General features: G+C 37.4%; 1 protein-coding gene across 1 annotated transcript in view; it reads left to right on the forward strand.

The window, feature by feature from the left end:
* Window positions 1-24169, forward strand: part of NUPL1 (nucleoporin like 1) — a 36606-nt gene that overhangs the window by 7079 nt on the left and 5358 nt on the right. The window contains exons 2-12 of the mRNA XM_010851250.1: window positions 4301-4442; window positions 7587-7736; window positions 8361-8498; window positions 10103-10213; window positions 11854-11878; window positions 12859-12924; window positions 13266-13440; window positions 14086-14165; window positions 15944-16062; window positions 16419-16501; window positions 18585-18786. Coding sequence (XP_010849552.1) covers window positions 4301-4442; window positions 7587-7736; window positions 8361-8498; window positions 10103-10213; window positions 11854-11878; window positions 12859-12924; window positions 13266-13440; window positions 14086-14165; window positions 15944-16062; window positions 16419-16501; window positions 18585-18786 — 1291 coding nt within the window. The remainder of the gene's footprint in view (window positions 1-4300; window positions 4443-7586; window positions 7737-8360; window positions 8499-10102; window positions 10214-11853; window positions 11879-12858; window positions 12925-13265; window positions 13441-14085; window positions 14166-15943; window positions 16063-16418; window positions 16502-18584; window positions 18787-24169) is intronic.

A 24169-nucleotide genomic window follows, 5' to 3' on the forward strand; every position in this document is an offset into this window, starting at 1 on the left:
GGGCCCATCCCGGCGCTCTACTGCGGCGCCCATGAATGTCAAGCGGCTGAGTGGATCTCAGCTTGTTGGGGTTAGAAAAAGACAATAGGAAATTTTAAGGGGGGACAATATGAAGTTTGTCCCCGATAATTGAGACGCCGTTGCAGGATATGTGGTTTGGGTCGTTAATGATTTCCTGGTTATTTCCAACACGGTTTCAAACCTTTTGTGCTTCATGGAACCGTATCTGAGCTTTTGTGGGGTTTTTTTGTTTGTTTCAAATACTTGTTACAAGCACTTATTGGTCGTAATTTCGAACAGTCTCTGCAAATTAGTATCACGCAGGTGAGGGCGTTGCGTCGACTCGCATTGTTCTTTTCTTGTCTTGTAAAATGTAGGCTCCATCGTCTTCGTTTTTTGTGGAGCCTGCTACTCACCACCGCCCGCCGCCCCCCCGCAAAGTGTGACAACCATTTGGCTAGCTGATCTCCAGAAAGAGGCAATTAAGATAAATATCTTTTTAATGATGTGAGATTTAATCTTAAACTCAATCTTTTGAACATAAAAGTGGAGGAGATCATTAAATCAAGAGGCGTGTGTAGAATGAATTACAAGATAGCTCCTGAAACTTGAAGAATGTGGTTGTAGATTATCAAGGCCAAAAAAACACACCAAACAAAACCAATAGTTTTGTCTGTACCAAAAGGGAGGGGGATACAGACTATGCAGTGAGGTCAGAAATCTGGAGTTTTCCCTAATAGCTCCTTCCCTCATAATCAGTAAGGCCTGATCTTTTTAATGCCTCACTTTGCATTTGCTTTACTTCCGGAGACACCACCCTGTTGTAGGCTCTTGTCATTTGTAGAACAGGCTCCTACGTAATAGGCTCTCTTTTAGGTGGTAAAATAAGTCCTGTTCTCCTGAAGCTTACATTCTTATGAAAATACTTAAGATTCCTGCCAAGTTCTCAACCAGTGACCTTTCTCATGTTAGATGAAAACTGCTTCCACCTTCTACTTTGATTAGTTCCCTGGGATCCCAATTGTCTCAGTTGCATTCACATCAGCTTTTTTTTTTTTCTAACATTATCGCCAGGGTGATTAAAAATTTTTGTTTCCATTGCCTTTCATCAATGATTTTCTGCTGTTCTCCAAATGAAATAAAAATGAATCTTAGCATGGTCCACCAGACCCGGTCTGGAACCTCTTCAGACATCCTGAGCCCACCTCATTTGTTTGCTCCAATTCAGTAATATAGGTCCACTTAAAAAAAAAAACAACACAAAAAAACACAAAAAGCCTGCAGGCACACCAATAAGTAACTGAAACAAAGTTTCAACAAAAGATACTACCCTTACACTTTGATATTTTCTATGCACTTTGATCTTTTGATCTTTTTCTTTTTTGACCTGATACTCATATTTTCTTTTTTTCCCTTTCTATTTTTAAATGCTGGTTATTCTCCTGTGGTGGATCCTGATCGTAGTTTGAAAAACACAGCTTGGGTGTTATCTCAGTTCCTCAGGTGAAGGCCAAACCCCTTCCAACTTGAGGGCAGTTCCCTCTGCTTGGAATTGCCCTGCCACCTGTGGTACTGAGCTGATGCTTGCTGTGGGCCTCAGGTGGTTACAGCCCAGGGAGGCTTTTCAAGACCTGTCAGCAGAGAGGGGTCTCCGTCCCTTACCTGATGTCAAAGCACTTAAACAGTTGTGGTCAGTTCATTTCATTTTTTGTTGACTTGTTTGTTGTCTGATCTCAGCAGTACAGTGTAAGCTCCATGATGGTGGAGATCTTTTCATGCTGGTTTTCCAAGAGACACAATGGAGCTCAGTACATACATGTTCAGTGTTGTGCGCTAAGTTGCTTTGGTGTGTTTGTCGAAACCCTATGGACTGTATAGCCCAGCAGGCTTCTCTGTCTGTGGAATTCTCCAGACAAGAATACTGGAGTGGGTTACTGTGCTCTCCTCCAGGGGATGTTCCTGACCTAGAAATTGAACCTGCATCTCTTACATCTCCTGCATTGGCAGGCGGGTTCTTTACCACTAGCACCACCTGCATGAATGATAAATATTTCTCTGGTTGGAAACTTCTTGAGGTCAAGGTCTTAAGCTCATTTATCACTCCAAGACCCTGTGACAGTGCCTGGCCATATAAAAGGGCTTTTATAAATAATTGTTGAATGATTAACAAACTTGAAAAATTTATACATGCTTTAGAAAGTCTTGGGAAATTAATAAAAGAAGAGATGGTCTAACACCTGCCTATTGAAGTACTGGTTTGGAGACCTAACATTCTTTTGGGAAATCATTTTGGGGAAGTTACTCTCCAAGCTTCAGTTCCCACATCTGGGAAAGGGGTATGATAACATACTGTTTATCTCAAAGGGTTGCTGGGTGAAATGAGCCGGTTTACTCTGTAAATGTCACTTGTTAGTTTAGCTCTGAAGTCCACAGTAAGGCCAGCAGGGAAGGTAAGATTCCATTCCAGATCTGCCTCAGTCTTCTGGCTTTTCTACAACACATTCTGTTGAGGAATTGGCAGATAATTATCTTGTTTAAGACAATAATTGATTAGGTTTGGGGTAGCTTTTTGTTTTTCTTTCAGTGAACTTCTCTGCTACAGGGAAATTTCTCCTTTGCTTCTCTGGTGAAGTAAGATTTCACTTTGATGTATTTTCTTTGGTAATGCTTTCAACTTTGTGAAGTTGTGAAACACTTCATTGTGTCTCCACTTGTCTTAAATTGTCAAGAAATTTTAAATACTTGTCTTAAATGTGCATACTTTCACTGTGTATCTTTTGTATGTTCATGGAAAAGCAGCAAAAACATGGAGTTGCTGATTTGTTTCGGAGCAAGGGGAGCATAATAAACATTTTCTTAATTTGATTCTGTTTCGTAGAATGTGGTTTGATTCAGTTGATTGTGATTGTGGATGAGGCCTTGCCGCCCTGCTCTGCCAGCCCCCTGTGCTGTGTACCAGGGGCACGCACGCATTGCTGATGAGGACAGACACAGGGTGCACCGTCTCCTTCCTGCTCAGAGCTGATGACCGATTTCAAGTTCTCCTTCCTTAAGAAGTTCTTCCCTCTCTATTCCTCTCGCAGTGATTTCCTGGTGTAATACCTTGTACATAGTGTGTTTAGTTGAATTTATAAGTGCTCCTTATGATAACAGTAGCAACAACATTTATTGAATGAAGTTAATGTGCTCTTCATAATCTCTAAATCTTTATAGAAAATCCTTGTTATTCCCATTTTGCTTATGAGGAAATAGAGGCTCAGAAAGGGTATGTCACACAAGTGCCAGGAGGTTGGAGAGCTGGTACTGGAGCCTGGCCCAGTCACTGCTGCCTGCCCCTTTAGTTGAAATGCCGCAGGCTTTGAAGATTCTTTTAAAACTGACCTTGGGTTGTGTTGTGGCATTTATGTCTATGTGGAAGGGGAGAGAGAGAAGAAATAAAGATTTGGGCATAGGATGAGCGGGATTTCCCTTTATGTTATACAGGTTATAATCACTCTCAACTCTACTACATAATTTTTGAAGTCTCAGATTGTCAAGATATTTTGGCTTGTTTTCGTAATTTGTTCTCCCATTTATAGATAGCAAATTTGAGCCTCTGCAGCTTGCTAAGAACAGTTGAAAAGCTGTGAACTTTGTTCACATTACTTGTCATTGTCAGCTGCTCTTTTTTAAGCTTTCAGAGGCTCTGAACAGCTCTGACCTCTGCCAGTTTCACACTGTTGTGGTAGAGAGTAGTTTTGCTTTGCAGGTTCCTTGTGCCAGGACACATCTGTTTGTGTCCCTCACCCCCAGTCCCAGTGGTGGTAATATAGTGATAGAGAGGTGGTGGAGACAACTTAGACTTAGTTTTCTGTTTCTGGTCATGTGTTTCCCGTAGCAGTTGGGGAAGGACAAATGAGCTTAGCAGTGTGAATTGTACATACTTAGTTCAAAAGGAGAATGATCCACATTTATAGGACTTCCTATGGTTGTTTTAAAATACGTCAGCTTTCAAACAAAAACTGGTGAGAGCAGAATATGTGTGATCCTGTTTATAACTCCTTGGGATCTGAAATCCTAGCTGCTCTAGATCCTACTTTTCTTGAAGAATGATGTTGCCTTTTTTTAAGGATAATTTTATATGTGGATTTATTATTAAAGAGATCAGAAAAATATTTGAGCTTGGTTGGTTAAAGGTAAATTGTTAGTTATTTTTGTAGGCTGTGGAGATGCGTGAGATACTAACTTCGAAGAGCTAGCTTGCATTTCTCTTAAACGAGTATTGGCTCTAGTAGACTTTACCTTGTGTTTTTTATAAACAAGCAACCCTACTGTGGGGCTCAATTTTGGGACCCTTGGGAGCACCGCCACTCCAGCTACAACATCTGCTTCTGGTGGATTTGGAACCAGCCTCTTCGGATCTAAACCTGCCACGGGGTTCACTCTGGGAGGAACGACCACAGGTAAGGGGGATCATCACATTCTCGGAGTGGGTTTGGGATATTCATTCTTTGCAGGTTCTGTCCTCTGTCTTCTCTCTTTACAAGAATCATCATTGGTGGTAGACTTAAAAAAATAGCAAATACTGATAGGAAAGGGCCAGAAATAGGGCCAGCCATTAACTGTGATTTACTTCAGTGAAGGAGGAACAACACACATACATCTAAGGATGAAATAAAATAAATCTTAAATATAATGAATTAAAGTAATTCAAAAGTTTGTTAGATTACATAACAGTGTTTTACATTAGTGAAGATTAAGTCAGGTTTAGAGTTGGGACATTAATTTAGCATATGTGGGACAGTCAGTTTCCTATTTTGCTGTAACATTATAATTTACATCCCAAAGAGATGTCTTAGATTTTTTTTTTACTGTTACAAACAATAGTTTCAGTGGGAAAGGGCAGGAGGTAAAGCTTTCTGGTAGACATTTTAATAATAATAAAAAAAATATTTTGTTATAAGCCAAAAATAGTTTCACTGGCACCACCATTTAAAAGTTTGCTTCCTTGCTTACCTTTGTCCTCTGCCCACAGAGCCTCTTGGTCTCTGTTGCCACCTTTGGTGTTGAGCTGCCAGCCTCACTGTGGCACTTCCCACAGCCGCACAGAGGCCACGGAAGGACTGTGGGAGTACTGTGAGTGTGCCTCTTGAGGCAGTGCTGATATTCTGTTGGGAGCAGCTTTTTTTTTTCTCCTTGCCTGATTTTGTTATAGGCAGTAGTTCCTGGCATTTTACAGCTCAGTCCCTAATTAACCAAACTAGATACAGCTTGTAATAAGGGAACCAGTGCTGTAGGAAGAACGCTAGTGTTAGATCGTGATTGTGGTGGAAGATACTTTGTTGCCCGTCAGTCTCACCAGCAGTGTTACAGCTCCTTCAGGGTGGTTTCAGATCCTCCCCTATGACAGGGCAAAGGAGTGCAGTCTTCCACTGATGCTTCAAGCTTATTTCTCTTTTTGTCTCCAGCAATAACAAAAACTATAACTCAGGATTAACTCTGGGTAAGGGTTTCTGAGGGGAGGTCCCAGATCTGTGGTTTCCTGCTCATTCTTGGTCTCTCACAGAGTTGGGCTGTAGAAGACAGCATGTGAGGACCTGATACGGATAACAGATACTGACTTCTCAAAGAGCCTTTCAGTATCTGAGTGTTTAAAAAATAAAAAAATTGATGACTGTGTAATCCTTTTCTAATTCAGAAAAAAATTTAAATACAGAATTTTTTGGTCAAAATTTATTTCACAGTTATATTTTTCAGTCATTTAAGCCCTTTTAGTGGAAAAAAGGTACCAAACTTTAGGCCAAAAGTCTTGGAATTAAGCGTTGGTTGTACCTCTAAATAGTTGTGAGGCCTCAGACAGTCATGCTGCTGCTGCTGCTAAGTCGCGTCAGTCGTATCTGACTCTGTGCGACCCCATAGACAGCAGCCCACCAGGCTCCCCGGTCTCTGGGATTCTCCAGGCAAGAACACTGGAGTGGGTTCCTTCTCCAGTGCATCAAAGTGAATGAAAGAGAAGTAGCTCAGTTGTGTCCGACTCTTAGTGACCCCATGGACGGCAGCCCACCAGGCTCCTCCGTCCATGGGATTTTCCAGGCAAGAGTACTGGAGTGGGGTGCCATTGCCTATCTGGCAGCTAGTTATCTATCAAAGGAGGGTATTGGAATGAAAGGTTTTAGATTCCCTTCCAGCTCTATACTAATAGTTCTCCATCATGATATGCTGCCAGGAATGAGGGTAGCCAGGGCGACAGTTGCCTTGACCTTGATGCCAGGGCATAATGCAAAAAGATGAGAGGACAGTGAGGAACCACAAAAGTTAATTCATTTAGTTAAATGCAGGTTTAAAATTGAAATAAATTAAAGATTTGTGGACTTTCTTTACTTGGATGCTGCTTGCCTGTTATCCACAGAAAGCATATCTGTTTACCACTGAAGTTTTAGACAGGATTGGTTACACGGTCAAGCAGTTGGCTCCTCTTGTGAGATTTTAGAACCTGTATGTGTCCAAAGCACATTACCCTGGCAGGGACTCCAGTTGTGGCGGGGGCAAGCCAGGAGCATGGTTTCTGGCTTCTTTTCTCTCAGTTTTCAGGAGAAGCCAAAACGCAGGTCATTCATAATTTCTTTGTGTAATAATTTTGAGCTACTGCTTCTGGCTGTGGCCTTGAGTCTGCATGATGCTTTCAATATTGAGATTTAGCGGAATGTGCTGGAGGTGGTGGTATCTCTGAAGTAAAATTGACAGAATGCAGGGGAGACTTTAGCAACCCAGTTGACTGTGGGGAGTTTAGGGAAGTTTTTATAGGGAGACATGTAGAGTCCAGAGGGACATAAGGCAGAGATAGCTTTGGAGACTCAGATAGATATCGACTTGGACCTATGAACCTACAGTTGAGATTCTGAATGTGGGCAAGAAGTTTTAGAAAGTGAGAGAGCAAAAATGGAGCCAGATAGAGTATGATTTAGTAAGTGAACAGAGATACACAACTGGTTTGTGTGAAGTATCAATAGACAGAACGGGAAACTAAATTCAGTGTCTCGTCATAACCTGTAATGGAAAAGAACCTGAAGAAAAAAATTATTTATAAAACTGAATCACTTTGCTGTACTCTTGAATCATTGTTAAATCAGCTGTACTTTAATTTAAGAGAAGTGAACTGAGGAAGGAGACAGACAGGAGAGACTGGAGGAGCCGCATGGCGAGGAGAAGAGAGGCAGCTGGGCACTGGTAGAGGAGCAGAGGAGGAGAGTTGCCAGCAGCAGAGGAGGTGTTTTAATTTAGTCTTGGAGAAGGAAGACTTTTTCTGTTGAGTATAAAAGAAAGGGGAAGCGCTGTTCTGGGTAAATCTGGAGGTGGGGCAGAAGGTGAATTCCAGTATCACCACCTCAGTTGGATTTTCCTCTTTGGTGTCCACTGTGATTTGGTGAATGATTTCTCTCTCGTTTATAAGTGTATATATCTGTTCTATCTACACAAAGTAGGATCTTAGACTTTCAGGGTCCTGATTGATACCAGTATGCATATGGTTATGGTAAGATGGGATTCTTTTTTTTTTTTTTGTTTTTTTTTTCTTTTTTTTTTTTTTGATGGGATTCTTTTTAAAACAGGAACGGCAGCCACGACATCTGCATCTACAATAGGCTTCAGTTTAGGCTTCAGCAAACCCGCAGCGTCCGCCACGCCCTTCGCGCTGCCCATCTCCTCTACCTCGGCCAGCAGTCTCACGCTCTCGTCTGCACTGACATCCACTCCTGCAGGTGAGGCTGTTGGAGAATAGTGGCATTTTCTAGTTTTATTCTCATTTCATTCAGTTAGTGAACACAGGTGTCCACCTTTAGAAAAGGTAACTTCAGTTGGGGAAAATTTTTACTTCAGTCATTCAGCAGTGTTGACGCACTGAATTACTGGTTTGTGAAGATCTGCCTTGAGCATTAAAGCAGCAGAGGCCCTCTTGGAAGTTGGTCTCTTTACAGAGCAAAGCAGGGTACTGGATGAGAGGTCACGTGTGAACCTGTTCCTGTCTGCTTTGTTCTCAAGGAACATTCTGGTGACAGGAGGATAAAGAGTGCATAAACCTTGCCTGGTTAGGAGTCATCTGGTTTTGAGTGTGGAGTTGGTAGTCTGGGTTGAAAACTATTACTGTCTGTACTCTCTCACCTGATACCATGCTAGTATTAACCAAAGCTTATGCTTGTCACTGGTTTTTGCTTTAAAGGTAATATTTCTCTATTATTAAGTATATGTAATGTTATCTTTAGTGAATAGTTTTCCACAAGAGCCAGTTATATCTTGACATCAGTTTAAGAAAATGCTTTGTATTTTCTATGATGTTCTTAGAAATGATGTTCTTTTTGAAGTCTTACAGTTTTCACTTTTTATAGCATCCACAGGATTTACCCTGAATAACTTGAGTGGAACAGCAGCCACAACTACCACTGCCTCAACAGGCCTCTCTTTAGGGGGGGCCTTGACTGGTTTGGGAGGCTCACTTTTCCAAGGTACAAGCACAGCATCATCAGGTAAGTGGTGATACCTACTCTCCAGAAGAGTGAATGATAAAGTTTTTAATACATAATTGGATATCTTTTATCCAATTTAGATATTTTAGATATCAATATTTTATATTGATATTTTAGAAATAAATTTTCTCAACATGACTAGATAAGGAGACAAAGAAGGACCTGTTTCAAGAGTCAGTAAACTGTTCCAAAGAAACTTGTCTTTTGAATAAATGGCACTTGGATAGTACTGAATTGTTTAGCCTCTAAATTCACTGTGAGAGAACTTGACCTCCTGACCCTGACCGGGTTCTGGGAATGGCTTTTTGTTACAGATGTTAGAAAAGGGTATGAGAGTGCCTTGAAGGCAAGACATTAAAAGCAAATATTAAATGATTTTATTAGTTTTGTAGATGTCTCCTTTTTTTTTTTGGTGAGTATCTTCTAATAACCAAATCACTAGATTACTGTAGCATACATTTCTTTGCAGGATAAATATTTAAACATCTTTCCCAAAGATTCCAGTGAGATCAAAACACAAAAACAATAGAAGAGTCAGGGTTGCTTTTGTATCTCTGTGTTGAGTTTCGGTTGACACAGTGTTCAATGCTTACTCTATGTTACGTTAACCTAAAAGTGCCATTGATTTTTTTAAAAATTCATAACATTTATCCAGCTGTGTGTTTTCCACACATTGTCAGGATTTAAATCCAGTTTTCATTTATCCCATGCTCTTATCCAGTACATTCTGCTGTTTTCTGTTTTTAAAGTAAATAGAGTCTTGTCTAAAAAGAACACACTTATGTCAGCTTGAGAATGCATGGACTTAAATGATTTACCAGGGCAGGGTCTTTGAAGTTTTAACTTGATTCAAAGGTGACTTAAGTTAACTTTGTTGACTTAAGATTAACTGTAGTCTAGTTCTTCCACGTCCTTTTGTCTGTGAAGTAGAATCTAAATAAGTGAAGTCTTTTTTGTTTGTTTGTTTAATCAAAAGAACTTGAGAATGTGAAATTTTGATGTTTCGACTGCAAGTTTCTATCAGTTCTTTAAATTTCATTAATAGTAAAACTGTTTGCTTTGTATTATACTAAAAACCTTATAAATTCATACTAGATTATTTCTTTTTCCCCAGCTTTGTTGGAATATAATTGACAAGTACAACTGTAAGATATTTAAATTGTACAACTTGAAGATTTGACTGAATACCTTATTTCCCCCATCAAGTTAATTTATACATCCAGTACTGGATGATTTTGAAGCATAGAATTCCAAAGCATGATTGGAAGACAAATAATCACCTGAAAAATGTGCACACTAAAACTACTTTGATATGCTTTAAAAACATCAAATATAATCTAGTGTCCATGTACATCAGTTAATAGATGTATTCTGGCCCTCTTGATAAAAATCACATCATCCAAACTTCATATAGCACTGAATACAAGTGAGATTATCAGTCTTTGTCCAAAGCATGCTCTGGACTTGTTTCTTTTTATTTGTCTAAGTCAAGCATGATGATAAGCTGGGATCCAACTTAAAGGCGTTGAGTGTGTTGGTCATTCGGGGAAGTCATTATGTATTAGGGTGATGAACTTTATCAGTGATGTTTGGCTTGTTTGTAGGACTTGGACAGAGTGCTTTAGGCCTGACTCTGGGAACTACAGCAGCTACTTCAGCTGCTGGCAATGAAGGCCTCGGAGGTATAGATTTTAGTAGCTCATCGGATAAGAAGAGTAAGTAATGTTACTGTAATTTTACATTCTAACAGTCCTATTGAGGGAATTAAATATGTGTCTGAAAAATTATTGGTTAAATATTCAACAGGGAAGTTTTTAAGTTTGTATTATATTTCACAAATTTTGTGTGTTATGCATTTAAGATTCTATTTTTGTAAAGGACTCAGATTTGTAGGTGTGTTTGTCTTATGTAACTATCTGAATGCATATATTAATACACATTTAAAAATCGGGACCATGGTCCATGTGTTGTTTTGTAACTTGTTCTTTCTTGTGTAATATATCACAAGTTTTAATGAGAGTCAGTAATTCTTTACAAATATTTTAATGTGCTTATCATCAGTTTTATGAATGGATGTATCATCATTCAGTCAGCCACCATCCTCCAGTCAGTGTTTGTCTCCAGACCTTTGCTTTGGGAAGTGTCACTGTACTGGGCACCCTTGCAGAGAGAGGCAGTGTGGTGTGGTGGCCAGCCCGTTTGCTGGCTGTACATCCTGGCTCAGCTGTTCACAAGCTCTGTGACCATATTCAACCTCTTTATCCTCTTGGTGCGTTATGAAGTAGGGGAAATAACAGTCCCTGCTTCATGGGGTAGGTTTGAGGATTGTAAAACCTTAGCAGAGCCAGGCACACAGAAAATGCTGTTTGATTTTATTATGAGTTTTTGTTCATATTTTGGTTATTTCCTTAAGGCAAATACCTAGAAATTGAATCATGGGCTTAAAGGGAGGGACATTTTGGAGTTCCATTGTATATATTGTGAAAGTGCTTTCAAAAAAGATTTACTCACCAACCAGTATGAAAATGCCCTTCTTGTGGTGCTCTTGGCATGCCCAATATTCTTTAAAAAATTTTTTCCAATCCAAATGCATTGTGAAGTTTTTTTTTTTTTTTCCCCCTGTGGTTGTTGGTTCTGTGTGTGATTTGTTTTGATGAAAGCATGTTCCTCTGGAGTGCATACATACATACTGCACTGAACCTCTTTGAAGAACTTAGAATGACATAATGCATGAAGCTGTAGGATACTGTGTCCTATGTCTGTATGGAATTTTTTAATTGGACATGGATTTTATTATTAGAAGATAATATTATAGGGTGAATTACTATCTTAAAAGTTGATAAAATCCTTTTAACCTTAGAAGATTTGGATTTATTTTTCTTTGAATGAAAAATTTTAAACACAAGGTCCTATCTTGTTTTTACTTAATTTTCTTTGTAGTAATTCCATAATTCAAAAATAGCCTTAGATGTTTTAGCAGCTTAGTTTTTTACTCAGATGGAACAGCCTGATAATAGGGCCTTAAAAAAGTGTCAAATAAAGCTCTCAGGAGTTAAACTCCTCAGCAAGATTTTTCAGGGAAGATAGATGAAAAAGGAAGATTCTTTACCTTGAAAGAAATACTTGCAAATCAGCTGCATAACTGTTTATATGTACATAAAAACAGTTATATATATGTCTGTAACATGCTGTGATTAGAGTGTGACAAGTCATGAGATCACATACTGTTTAAGAAGCAGTCTAAGAAATCCTTAACCATTTCTACTTTTACCTTAGTTTGTGTTAACTTAAAACTTGTATTTGGAATATACTGATAAATAGCATATTTTTACACTAAGCTTTTTCAATTTTCTAGGTGATAAAACAGGAACAAGACCAGAGTAAGTTTACAATTTGACTAATAAAATATTTTAATTAAAGAGTTTTACTTATTAAACTGTAGACAAATGGTATGGTTGGAAGTAAATGGAACCATACATGCATTTAGAAGAAAAGTTATTTTGAAGTTTTTGTGACAAAGTAATAAACATAGGCTGTGGAGAGATTGTGAAAGGTAAGATATTTGAGAAAATTATAACTGTTTCTTTCTACGAAGTAGTTGGCTTTTCCTCAAATAATAAAAACAAACACAAATATATGTAAAGTGTCTCTTTGCCTTCTTATAAGTATTGAACAACTCATGGAACTTTACTCTTAGACCACTTTTTATTTATATATACAAATTGAACATGTATATGTACCTTTTCTTTTATATGTAAATTGCTGTGCCAGCACCATTCACTTCCTGCTGTTGAAGAGGGAGAAGGCCTCCATGTACTTTATGTGTATGTTTGAAGAGTTTCATTTATTCCTGTCTTTATTAAGTAGTGTGATTTCTTTCAGCTACCCCCAGGTCTTATTTTGTTGAAGAACAAATTGAAGTTAGAAAATAATAAAGTAAAAGTATTGTGAGCATCTCACTGTGAGAAGTTTGGCAGGCTTTCTTTCTTTAATGAATGCTATAATATTTTTGAACTAAACGAAATGTCAGTCCTGGGATTTTTGAGCTGGAGAAACTTAGTTTAGTATCTCATCCCACCTGCAGTATTCTCTGATTTTGTTCTGAAACATTTAGTCAAATGCATCTATGTGTACTTGTAACAGATGCCAATCTTCTTAGAACAGAAACCTCCATGTCAGGTGAATTGTTAGTTATTGTGTAGGTTTATTACTCTTTATAAGGAACTTTAAAATCATCCAGGAAGGCTATAAATAAGGAACATTTGCTCTGTTTTCACATGCTTTAACACACACTGTAGTAGAATTCAACTGCCAGGTTCTTAGGATCTTGGGTGTTAATGGCCTGTGGCATCTTTCTCAGGGACAGTAAAGCACTGAAGGATGAGACTCTGCCTGCTGTCATCTGCCAGGATGTCGACAACCTCCAGTACGTGCATCAGGTGTCATCAGGAGCTGAGTCAGACTCCAGCGCGGCGGTGGTGGGGGGTGGGTGTGGATTTCAGGGGGACCATCTCCTCCTCCTCCTGAGCATTAAACTTGGGGAACATTGGAATGCCTGTAGACGTTAAAGAAGCAGAGCACTTGAATGAAGGAAATAAAGGAATTAAAATTCTGTAACTGCCATTCTGTGAACTGTAGATGAATTTTTTAATAGTTGCTTCTCAAAACACTCGGACTTAAAACTCTGACCTACATGTGGTAAATGTACTTTTTTTCTGTAGAAAATCAAAGGTGTATTTTTTTTAAAACTCAGTTTTCTTTTTTTAGGAAATTTGTGAAGGAACAAAAACAGGTTCAAGAAGAAATTAGTAGAATGTCTTCAAAAGCAATGCTTAAAGTCCAGGAAGATATTAAAGCTCTGAAGCAGCTTTTGTCACTGGCTGCCAGTGGATTGCAGAGGAACACGCTCAATATTGACAAACTGAAAATAGAAACCGCTCAGGTAAGCTTGAGTGTCATTTTGTTGTAGTGTTTTTCATTTGTTTGTTTGTTTGTTTTTTAAATAGAAATAGGTCTTTTTAAAATTATGAATTTTCATGGATAAGAAAACCACATAGCACATGTACTTCTAAATTACTGTAATAGTTACTGGTTTTTATTGAGTGCTTACTTGGTATGAGGCGGTATTCTAAGCAATCTAGATATATTAACCCAGTGATTTTCCACAGTAGCCCCATGAGGTGACATTGGTTAGAGAAGTAGAACCTGTAGCAAAGGGCCTGGTGCACAGTAAGTGCTGCTGCTGTCATCATCCTCAGGGTTATTTACCTTGTTTTTGTACAGCAGTGTTTTCTATGGTTGTATAGTACAGGTTTTAAAATAGTAATATCTGTATCTATGGATGAATAAACTTCATGAATCCTACATAAATCCATAGTTTAAGATAGACCAGCAGCTCATTTTATATTTATTATGAAATTTGTTCATGAAACTATAGTTTGTCCTGCCTGAAAGGAGCTTCAGTCATAATATGTTCTCACAGCATATGAAGCTCTGAAGAGTGGTTTTGTTGAAATCCTGAGATGGTTGGTATTTTCAGCCTGACTTTTAACTGGCTTTTTCTTTTTGAAAACCTCTGTTATATTAGGAGTTAAAAAATGCTGAAATAGCTTTAAGAACCCAGAAAACACCACCTGGATTGCAACATGAAAATACAGCTCCTGCTGAGTAAGTTAAATAAATGTTTGTCTTTAAAATAGCAGAACAGTAAAAACAGTATACAGGCCATGGATTTCTTAGTTCACTTTTTAGCAAAGTGGGTTTGCTAAAAAGTGGCAAACTGGGTACTTTGTGTGAATTTTTAAAATTTAATTCTCATAATAATTCTGAGAAAGTATATCACCCCCATTTTACTGCAGGGTAGGTGAAAGCTAAGGTCGAGCTTTTAAGCACTCTTCTGCAGTTGCACTTCATATTGCTTACAGGGTCTGTTCCACTTGATTACGTTGTGCAAATAATAGAAACTTATGATTATACCATAAATACTTTCAGTTTAAAAATATTTTTATGATAGTCTCTTCCTTAAACAGGGCATACTAAGTGTAGTTTAACCCTTTTATTTATTTCCATAAATTTATTTGCATCCATAACTTTTATTTGCCTACAGAACAATATTCAGGAAGAAAAATTGTCAAGTGTAGATAAGCAGCTTGAAAAATCCACCTGTACCCAGCTTGTATATTCATCTAGTTTCCATACATGTTATATTTATCTTGTTGTCTGTTTCCATATCCTTTTGTGTTATGCAAGATGATAATAGTGAACATTGTCAGGTGCTTGCCATACACCACCTGGGTGGCTTGGCTCTTTACTGCCGGATCTGACTTTGTGCAAATCCTCTCCAGCTGTCAGAGTCCAGTCTAAGAGATGGGGAGCCTGAAGCACGGAGATGGGAGTCCTGAGCTTCTGGGTGGGCGGGGTTCGTTGGACTCCTGGTCCCTTATTCTTTTTTTAAGTTTTGTTTTGATTTCAGATTTGCAAAAACATTTCAAGAATAAAACCAAGAATTCTCACATATCTTTCACCCAGATTCTCCGCATGTTAGCATTTTTATTTTGCAGTTGTTTTGTTCTTTGCTGTCCATGTTTTTAAACACATTTCCCATGTGTAGAATTGTTTGTCGAAATGATGCCCTTGAATGCTTGAGTGCTTCAGAGTCTATTTCTTCAACATAAGGATATTCTCTTTCATAACCACAGTGTAGTGGTCAAACTCAGGCAATGACAATGATGGTGATACTCCTATTGCCTTATTCAGATGAGCCTGGGGTGAGCTGCTTTGCCGGACTTCCTCAGTATCTTATCCTGCTGTCTTGTTCTTCATGCTGCCATCAGAGCTGATTCTGAAATGGGTTGAATCATGATTTTCCACTGTAAAAGCTTTCACAGTTCCCCATTTCTTATAGAATCAGTTCCAACTGTGTTTCGTGCTATTCAAGGTCTCTTTTTATCTTTCTAGCATTCTCTGGTTATGTTAATCAGAGTAGTAATTATAATTATATACTTCTGTAGTAAGTACCCTGTAGTGTTTTCAGCTTATAAATAGTATTTCCAATTATAAGAACTCTAAGTACTAGTGTACTTTTTCTGTTCTAGGATTCTTTTCACACTTCATTTAGTTGTTTTTTCACTTCCAGTCTACAACATTTATTCAGTCTTTTCTTAGATGACCTTGACATCTTTAAAAAATATTGTTATTTTGTAGATTATCCCTTAATTGAGATTTTTCATGATTGGAGTAAGGATATGCATCTATTTTTGATACCTTGATAACTTACAAATTTGAGATTTTGTTTTGGTAATACTTGTGTCACTTAAAGGTATATTGTGTCATCAGACTAATTCAAAGGCCATACTTAAACAGAGGCCTGTTTTTGTTGGAGTTTTGAATATGAAGGAAGCAGTGTTTTTACAACGTGGTCTGACTTGGTAAATGTTCTCGTGTAGCTACTTCAGGATCCTGGTTCAGCAGTTTGAGGTGCAGCTCCAGCAGTACAGACAGCAGATTGAGGAGCTAGAGAACCATCTAGCCACCCAAGCGAACAATTCACACATCACCCCACAAGGTAACATGCTTTCTGTGGTCATTTTTTTAATAGTGCTTTTAGTAGTCTTAAGCTGCCATAAGACAGTTTCCTTTAAAGTCATTGATTAGATCTTTATTTCTTACAAATATAAAATGCTATTATGAACGATTATGATATAATGGGCAGATGTCCTGGGGCCCACCTACCCCAGATTACTGATAGAGAGAAGTCCTTCTCTCAGTCTGCTCTGCTGTCTTCTCTCTTCCTTGGAAGTATTGGTGTAATTTTTTTCATCCTACACGTTAACTGTACCAAGAAATGGACTCAAGTAATAGAAGAATAATATTGGTTGTGTTATATATGTATTTGTGTGATAATATGATTTTCTTTTATAGATTTGTCAATGGCTATGCAGAAAATTTATCAAACATTTGTAGCTTTAGCTGCACAGCTTCAGTCTATTCATGAAAATGTGAAGGTGAGTTCTCATTCCGTATTCATTTATCTGGACATCTGCACCAAGTGAAGTATTTGTTCATTTGCAGGACAAAAGTGTCCATGCTCATCACAGAAATAGCTCAAATTACTTGTAAGTGAAAAAGACCAACTCTGAAATAATCTATAATATGCCCAGACACAACCGGGCAAGTGTTCTGTGAAGTGTGTTAACTTTTCATCAGCTTATTGTAAATGACTTTCCACATTCATACATGTACTTGTTTGCCATCATTTGAGTAGTTAAGCAGGATTTTGTTGCATGTATGTGCAGTTTGTTTAACCCATTGTCTTTTGTTGGACATTTTGGTTATTTCCATCTCTTATAGCACTATAGAAGGTAAACATTCTTAGTAGCAGAATCATTTCCCACTGCTTGAATTTTATGTGTGTTTTAAGTGTTTATTGGATCCTTCATAAAAAAAAACTTGCTAACATTTGTCCCTTCTAAACACAGGAAAATGTATTTATCAAAGAATAAAAATAAAAAAATTTGTCAGTGAATATTTTGAGTATTGTGTAATATATTCATTTTTAAAAATTACTTGGGCAAAATAAATATAGGTATACTTTACCAATCAAGCAAATATAATTGGTCTTTCTTGGATTTATATATGGTCAGAGAAAACCTTTAAAATTCAAAGCATCCAAACTTGAATCTAGATAAATTCTTAACTGTATAGATTAGAATTTCATGGAGATTACCAGTGTTTCCTTTTTTATTCTGATGCATGGTGATAGAATTTTTTAAAGTTAACCACTTAAATCATACTATTTTTGAAGTGATAGCATAGTTCAGACCGTTTGCTTTGATTGATTAAAAATTTTAAAGCAAATCTTTAAAATAACTTAATTTTTTAAAAATAATTTTAAAGGAGCAATTTTTATTAAATTCTCTTGAAACTTTGTAATAAGTGTTTAGTTTTTTAAAGTGCTGAAGGTGGTTCTGTCTTGGCACTTTGAAGTCTGTGTTGTGCAGATGTTTTTCTTTCTTGTCTTATTATGAAAGTTTCAAATATATAAAAAGTAGTATAAAGCTGATTTATTTAAGCTAAACTCTTAAGGAAAGTATTTAATAATTCCAGGGTGAAACAGAATCATTCCTATTCATAGCCTTAATTAAGGAAGATATTGTTTTGGGTAATCCTACCCATTTTATGAACTTGGTAATTTTTTCTTGGGCTTCCCTGATAGCTCAGTTAGTAAAGAATCCGCCTGCAACAAAGGAGACCCTGGTTCGATACCTGGGTCAGTAAGATCTGCTGGAGAAGGGATAGGCTTTACCCACTCCAGTATTCTTGGACTTCTCTTGTGGCTCAGCTGATAATCTGCTTGCAGTGCGAGAGACCTGGGAAGATCCCGTGAAAAAGGGAAAGGCTACCCACTCCAGTATTCTCTGCTGGAGAATTGCGTGGATTGTGTAGTCCATGAGGTTGCGAAGAGTCAGACACGACTGAGCGACTTTCACTTTCACCATGTTATTCTCATTGTAAAATAATCAAACAGTATTGATAAAGTATACCCTCCAAGCTCTCTTTGCTTTGGTGACATTTTAATACGTGTCACCTGCACCTTTTAAAAGGTATTTAACATATTTTATATATATGCGTATATATGTATTTAGTAAGCTTTTTTTTTTTTAATGCTGTTTACATCTAAGTTATCCAAAGGTTGGCCATTAAAGGGAAATTGTCATGAAAAATTAGAATATTTAAAATGGAATTTTAGATACTACTATGCTTGTCTGCAAGCTCTCTAACTTATTTTAAAGAGGGCCTCAGGAAGCCAGAATATGCAGGCAGTTGATTGTAAAGACATATGGCTAAAAGCAGGAAGACACTGTACAAAGGTGTGGTAGAACTCTCAAATTCACCACTTCCCACACCATGCATATGCTGGCGCTGCAAGTGCCATCATAACTTGGCATTGGCAAGTTAGATGAAGTACATAATGCTGGCAGTGTTTTTGATCTGTCTTTGCTAATTTATTGTATGGTTATATTCACCCTCATATTGTCAAAGTCAGCACAAGACATGATTAACACGTTCTATTTTTCATTCCTGTAGGTGCTCAAAGAACAGTACCTTGGCTACAGGAAAATGTTCTTGGGAGATGCTGTGGATGTGTTTGAAGCCAGGCGAGCAGAAGCCAAGAAGTGGCAGAACGCACCCCGAGTCACTACTGGACCCACCCCCTTCAGCAGCATGCCAAATGCAGCAGCCGTTGCCATGGCTGCAACTCTTACACAGCAGCAGCAGCCTGCTACAGGTCTGAATGCATTCAAGTTATAGCTTCTTACTGTTAAAGTGCAGAACACTGATGTGCATTTTTATGAGTCTTCCTTTTGTGTTAGCACTGAAGAAATTTCTGAGTAACTGTTCCAGTACAGTCTAAAAATTGTGATGGACACAATTATAAACATATACCTGATAAAAACACAGGGTAGTCTTAGCAATAATTAATTATACATCAATTAGATACTGAATATTGTGAATTTACTTCATGTTATTTGCTGTGTTGCTATAAATGCCCTTTAGAACATGGTGTTTCACTACTGAATTACATTTAAGAACCGATTCTAAATTTGTGACTGTATCGTATATTGTTTTAAAGTCAGAGGTAAAGTAGCCAGAGGTTGCATTCTTCTCTCTGTGATGCTGACAGGCGGTGTGTTCTCGCGTGCAGTGGTTACTGAATGCCCATACTCAGGATGAAGTATGTCTTTTTTGACTGAAGGTGTGTTGAGAGCAGTAGGTTTGTATAATGACTGGAAATAGAACAGGCCTTCTTAACCAAATTTAGAAGAAGGTACATGCTGGAATTGTCCATACCTTTTAAAATGAACAGAACAGTGGCAAGAGCAGGAAAAGGATGTTTTGAATTGCTCTGGATTGTGCATGAGGTATGTGCTGGGAGGAGCAGATGAAATAACTGGGGAGATGCTGGAAAGCAGATAATTGTAGTCCTTGGTTTAATTTCACTTCCTATGAGAGAGACATTTCTGTGGTCCAGTTCTGCATGTTTAGTTTGGTCCTGGGTCTTTCAGAGATGATTGTCTTTTTATTTCTGCAGTCCCTGTTTTGTTGGGCTTGAAGTGTGACATATAGAAATACAGTCTTAATGGATACTGATATTTTTTACTCATTCATACATTTTTGAACAGTGCTTATGAGTTACTTTGTAGCTTGTGTCTTTCTGAGAGTTCCATAGAGTCCAGTAGTAAGTTACAGTGTGCAAAAGCAAAAAATGTGCAGGTCTAGATTGCATTCAGGCTGCCTCTGCAGGGGAAGCATTCTCTGGGTTTTACTGTTGGCAATTTAAAAAATTGTTCTTCACACTTAGAGATGACAGAGTTGACTTAGTCATCAGTGAGTGGCTGATAATGGCTTTATGTCAAATCCCCCATGTTCCATGGCTGGACCCGTGTGGACAGTGGCCCACATAGGCACTGTGTAGTAGTTCTCCAGCTGGCTAGGGTGTAGGACTGCATTCTTATATTACAGAGGGAAAACGTCATTGTGGCATTGGTTCCCAGCGGGTCATTGTGGGGTGGCTAGAAATTGAATCAGCCCTGTACTGGTGCCTTCAGTTCTCCTGATGATTTATTTAACCAGCTCATCAAACTAACTGTAGTACCAGTTTACTTTTCAGAGCAAATATTGATTCTAAAATAGACCAGAGAAAGCAGGACTTAGTTAGGTATTCTTTAAACATAAGAGATTTCTATTCTAATCAGTAAAACTGGAGAAAAGTCAGTTATCTAAGCTGTTACACTATAAGGGAATTATGTTCTGTGGTGTATGCTAAAATAGAGGTAAAGTCACCTGTTGGATTTTGTTTTATATACTTTCTTATGTAGGCAGTCTTGAGAAGTTTGTAGGTTTCCCTGCATACGTTTTGGGCTTAGAAAGATACTTGTTCCTAGGAAGATACTTGTTCATTTTTTGAGTGCCTCCTCTGTGCCAGACTCCAGGGTTAGCAAGGTAAACAGTAGAGATGCGGTCTGGCTCTCTGTAGTGGTGGAAAATATTAGCTTACTTTAGAGGAACCATCCTGAAGCACCCTTTGCTCATGTGCTTGGGTTCTTTCAGACCTTTGCCAGGCTTTGGGGACACTGACTGCCTTGTACCTTCCCTGCATTTGTGAAGCCCATCTAGGGCTTTCTGATCAGGTGGCAGGAATTGTAATTTATTAACCTAAACAGTCTTACAGTGTTTTCATTTTGCATTGTATGGATTTTTGGACTGAGAAGCTGAACAATAGTGATCATTTTGTGCTGTCTTCTTGGTTCCCTTTTGTTTCTCTGAGGGTCTCCATGCTCCGTGGCCCATCCTTTTATGCCTGTCCAGGTCAGTCAGGATCCGCCTCTTTAGTCGTGTCACCCACCGCTGGAGTGAGACTGAGCAGCTGTTAGATGCACGCAGCCCATTAGAAATGCCCTCTTTATTGCATTGCGCTTTGTACCCGCGTCTTGTCCCTTATGTACTGTGACTGGTGAAATCTTTAAGTGCCAGTAACAGAATTTAAAGACCATCTAGATGAAGCTGGGTGAGGCTTGTATGCTGTTTTTAGTCAACCCTGTTGGTCTGTGCAAGGTTTGAGTTGTTGGGGGGCTTTGCTTCTGTTTGCATGTAGGTTCTTGACTTTATTAATGTAAAAAAAAAGCAGACTGCTTCTTAGGCTGCTACCTTCTGAAGGTGCATTCTGTGTAGTCTTTCTTGGAGGTGGAAGTATGGACGTAAGTGGACTTCATGATCCTCCTTCAATGTCTTTTAATGAAAAAATATATATAATAGACCTAAGGCCTGCGTGGTTTATGGTTATTGCTTCTGAAAACTGAAGAGAATTGATGACAAACTCCGCAGGCTATTTATGTATGAAATTAACTTCGTATGTGGATAGATTACGTGCTGGCAGAACTGGAGCACACTGTCCACCTTGCTTCTGAAGCCTCTTGAAAAGCTTAAGACATCGACATTAGGCTTTTCAGTGTAATTTTTACTTAGGATAGATTGTTTTAAGCTAATGAACTGGGATTAAGTTTTGCTGTTGTGTTTTGATGCTTTTAAAAGTTCTTGGTGTTTACATAAAAAGACTTTTCTCCTGTGACTTAACTGCTGTTTTTAAGGAGAGCTGAGACATTTTGTTAGGAATTCCTACTTTCTAGCTTTTAGTGTAGGTTTGGACATTTAAGGTGTATTGCTAAATAGGAAACTTCTTCCTTTGAGTTTCTTGTGGTTTTACAATTTTGTTGTATGTAATAACCAAAGGAGCATTCCCCACTAAATCAATGAGTAAAAATTTTCAAACGGGGGGAAAAACAGTTTTTGTTTTTTAAGAAAAATTATTACTTTAAAAGATAATGATTTAGGAATAACCATCCTAATTACGTTAGGTATTTTGAATGATCATTGAAAATTATAATAAAAAAAATTTAGCACTTTAGTCCTTTTCCTGTGAATTCAGTTTTACTTTTAAGAAAGTAGAATTTATCCTGAAAAATATGAATTAAAGTGCTAACTTGATTTTGTTATGTGTGAATATATTATACAGTAACTTTTGTAAAATGTTACTCTACATGAAGGTTTCACTTTGGGCAATCACTGGGATATGTTACTACTAACTGGGTATTATTTATGGAACTAAGAGCCTCTCGTTAAATGACTAATGACTATTCAGATTTTGAGACAGATTTCTTGAATTGTTTACGTAATCTTTGCCTGAAGGATGTAGATTCTGCTTTCTAATAGTGAAACTAATTTATATGGTGGCCAGAGTGTAATATATGCTAATACTTTGGCATGGGAGATATTTATCATGAGTTTTTACTATTAAAAAATGTTATACATTTGCCTACTAGTTTTATAAATGATGTTGCCTTCAGAATTTGTGTGAAGGTACAAAACTCAAAATATCATGTACCTGTTGTGCAATGGAAAGTCTTGTCATTCTTAGAGTTCTTGATTACCTATATCCTGAATATTAATGATTAGAGTTGCTCTTAAAAGCAGACCCGCACACAACGAAAAGCATGTTATGTGAGTAACTCTTGGGACTTGTAGGGCTGAGGGCTGTGGTGTATATTATGCTCTAGGGTCTTCCACCAGCAGTGCCTCCTATGAACACGTGACACTTAAGTCTCTCAATGTTAAAGAAACTGGACGTGTGTTTTCTACATAATACTTCTGTTAGAAATAAGAAGGTAATATGCTTAGTTTCTTTTTCATATAGTAACATTTTACAAAAGAGCTGCTAGGCAGGTATTTTATTCTCAAGTTGATCTCAAACTGGATGTAAAAATTTAAATCTTTTCTAATTTATTTTTTAATAGTAGTGTAAGAACTCTGGCTACTGTTGGTGTTTCTTTATTTTCTGGGTAGAAGCTATTTGGAAAGTCCAGTTTCTGTCCCAGTGTAGCAAAATGTAGTTTCTTAGTTTCTTTTTTCTTCTTTCTTTAATGTTTTATAATTTTACACTACCTTTTTGAATAAAGAAACCTCATTCTTCATTGAACAACTTGAAGGCTTTGATTTCTTTAAGAAGTCTAAATATCAGTCTGTATGTTACTTTGGCAGTTCCCTCAACTTTGAGATGCACTGATCACTGTGCTTGAAAAAGACAAGACTGAAGATTGTACTATGAAATTTATCAAATAATTTTCATAAATTATCAAATGAGAGATTTTTAGATTTTTGTATTCTGCTTAGTTTAAAAAAAAAAAGTAGTTAAAAAAGAGAGGCTAGTAAGTTTGATGCTATTCTTGCCAAACTCAGCCAAAATCTTTAACAAATGGGAAAAGGATGACTTAATCGTTTTGCATCTGAGTACATTTTCCAAAATGTTGAGAAGAAACTTCTGAATTGAAATCTTGAATGTATTGAATCTGTCAAGGTACACAGCAGTGCCTTTGTAAATGTTCATTCTCTATCTTATTTAATCAGGTGATAAGTGGTGTGATGTAGCAGAGCCTAATAGTAGAACTCAATTATCACTTTTTGTGAACAAGTTGGAATTGTCATGTTACTGTGTAATTGATTTGCTTTAAAATGAACAATAAATTTAATAAAATAAAACATTGTCTTGTTTTTTATCTATTTATTTATATCATTTATATTTTCTGTAAGAAATCCTGCCTAGTTTTTGGTACTTACACTTATGAAGTAACATGATGGTTTTGCATGTTAGTGTCAGTCTCTTTTGATCAATTGGGACTTGACTCTAACCGTAAGGAGCTTATTTTAAAAAGAAAAAAAGTAAAAACCTTTACTGATTACAGCAACTAATCTTAACAGAAAACAACTGGGGAGATCTAAAATCATTCTAGACGTGAAACTAAAAGAACTATAATTTACAATACATTAAAGATTTCAAATTATTTAGTAGGTTAAACTAACACTCTTTTCGTATGGTAAGCCTCTTTTGTCTTAAGTGTGAACAAGTTAATTTTTTTTTTAAATTTATTTTTGAATAGGTAAATCTGCTGGGACAGATAAATTAGGCTGGGGAGACATCCTGAAAACTAAGTTTTAGCAAATAGAATTTGTTAAAAATAATGACTGTTCATTTTAAAATTAATTTCATAAAGAAATTTAATCTTGAAAGAGTAAGGCAAATTTGTTTTTTTTCCCCCCCATTTTTTTTTTTTTTTTAT

The sequence above is a fragment of the Bison bison genome, unplaced genomic scaffold (genome assembly GCF_000754665.1).
Source record: "Bison bison bison isolate TAMUID 2011002044 unplaced genomic scaffold, Bison_UMD1.0 scf7180017864299, whole genome shotgun sequence".
Taxonomy (NCBI): domain Eukaryota; kingdom Metazoa; phylum Chordata; class Mammalia; order Artiodactyla; family Bovidae; genus Bison; species Bison bison.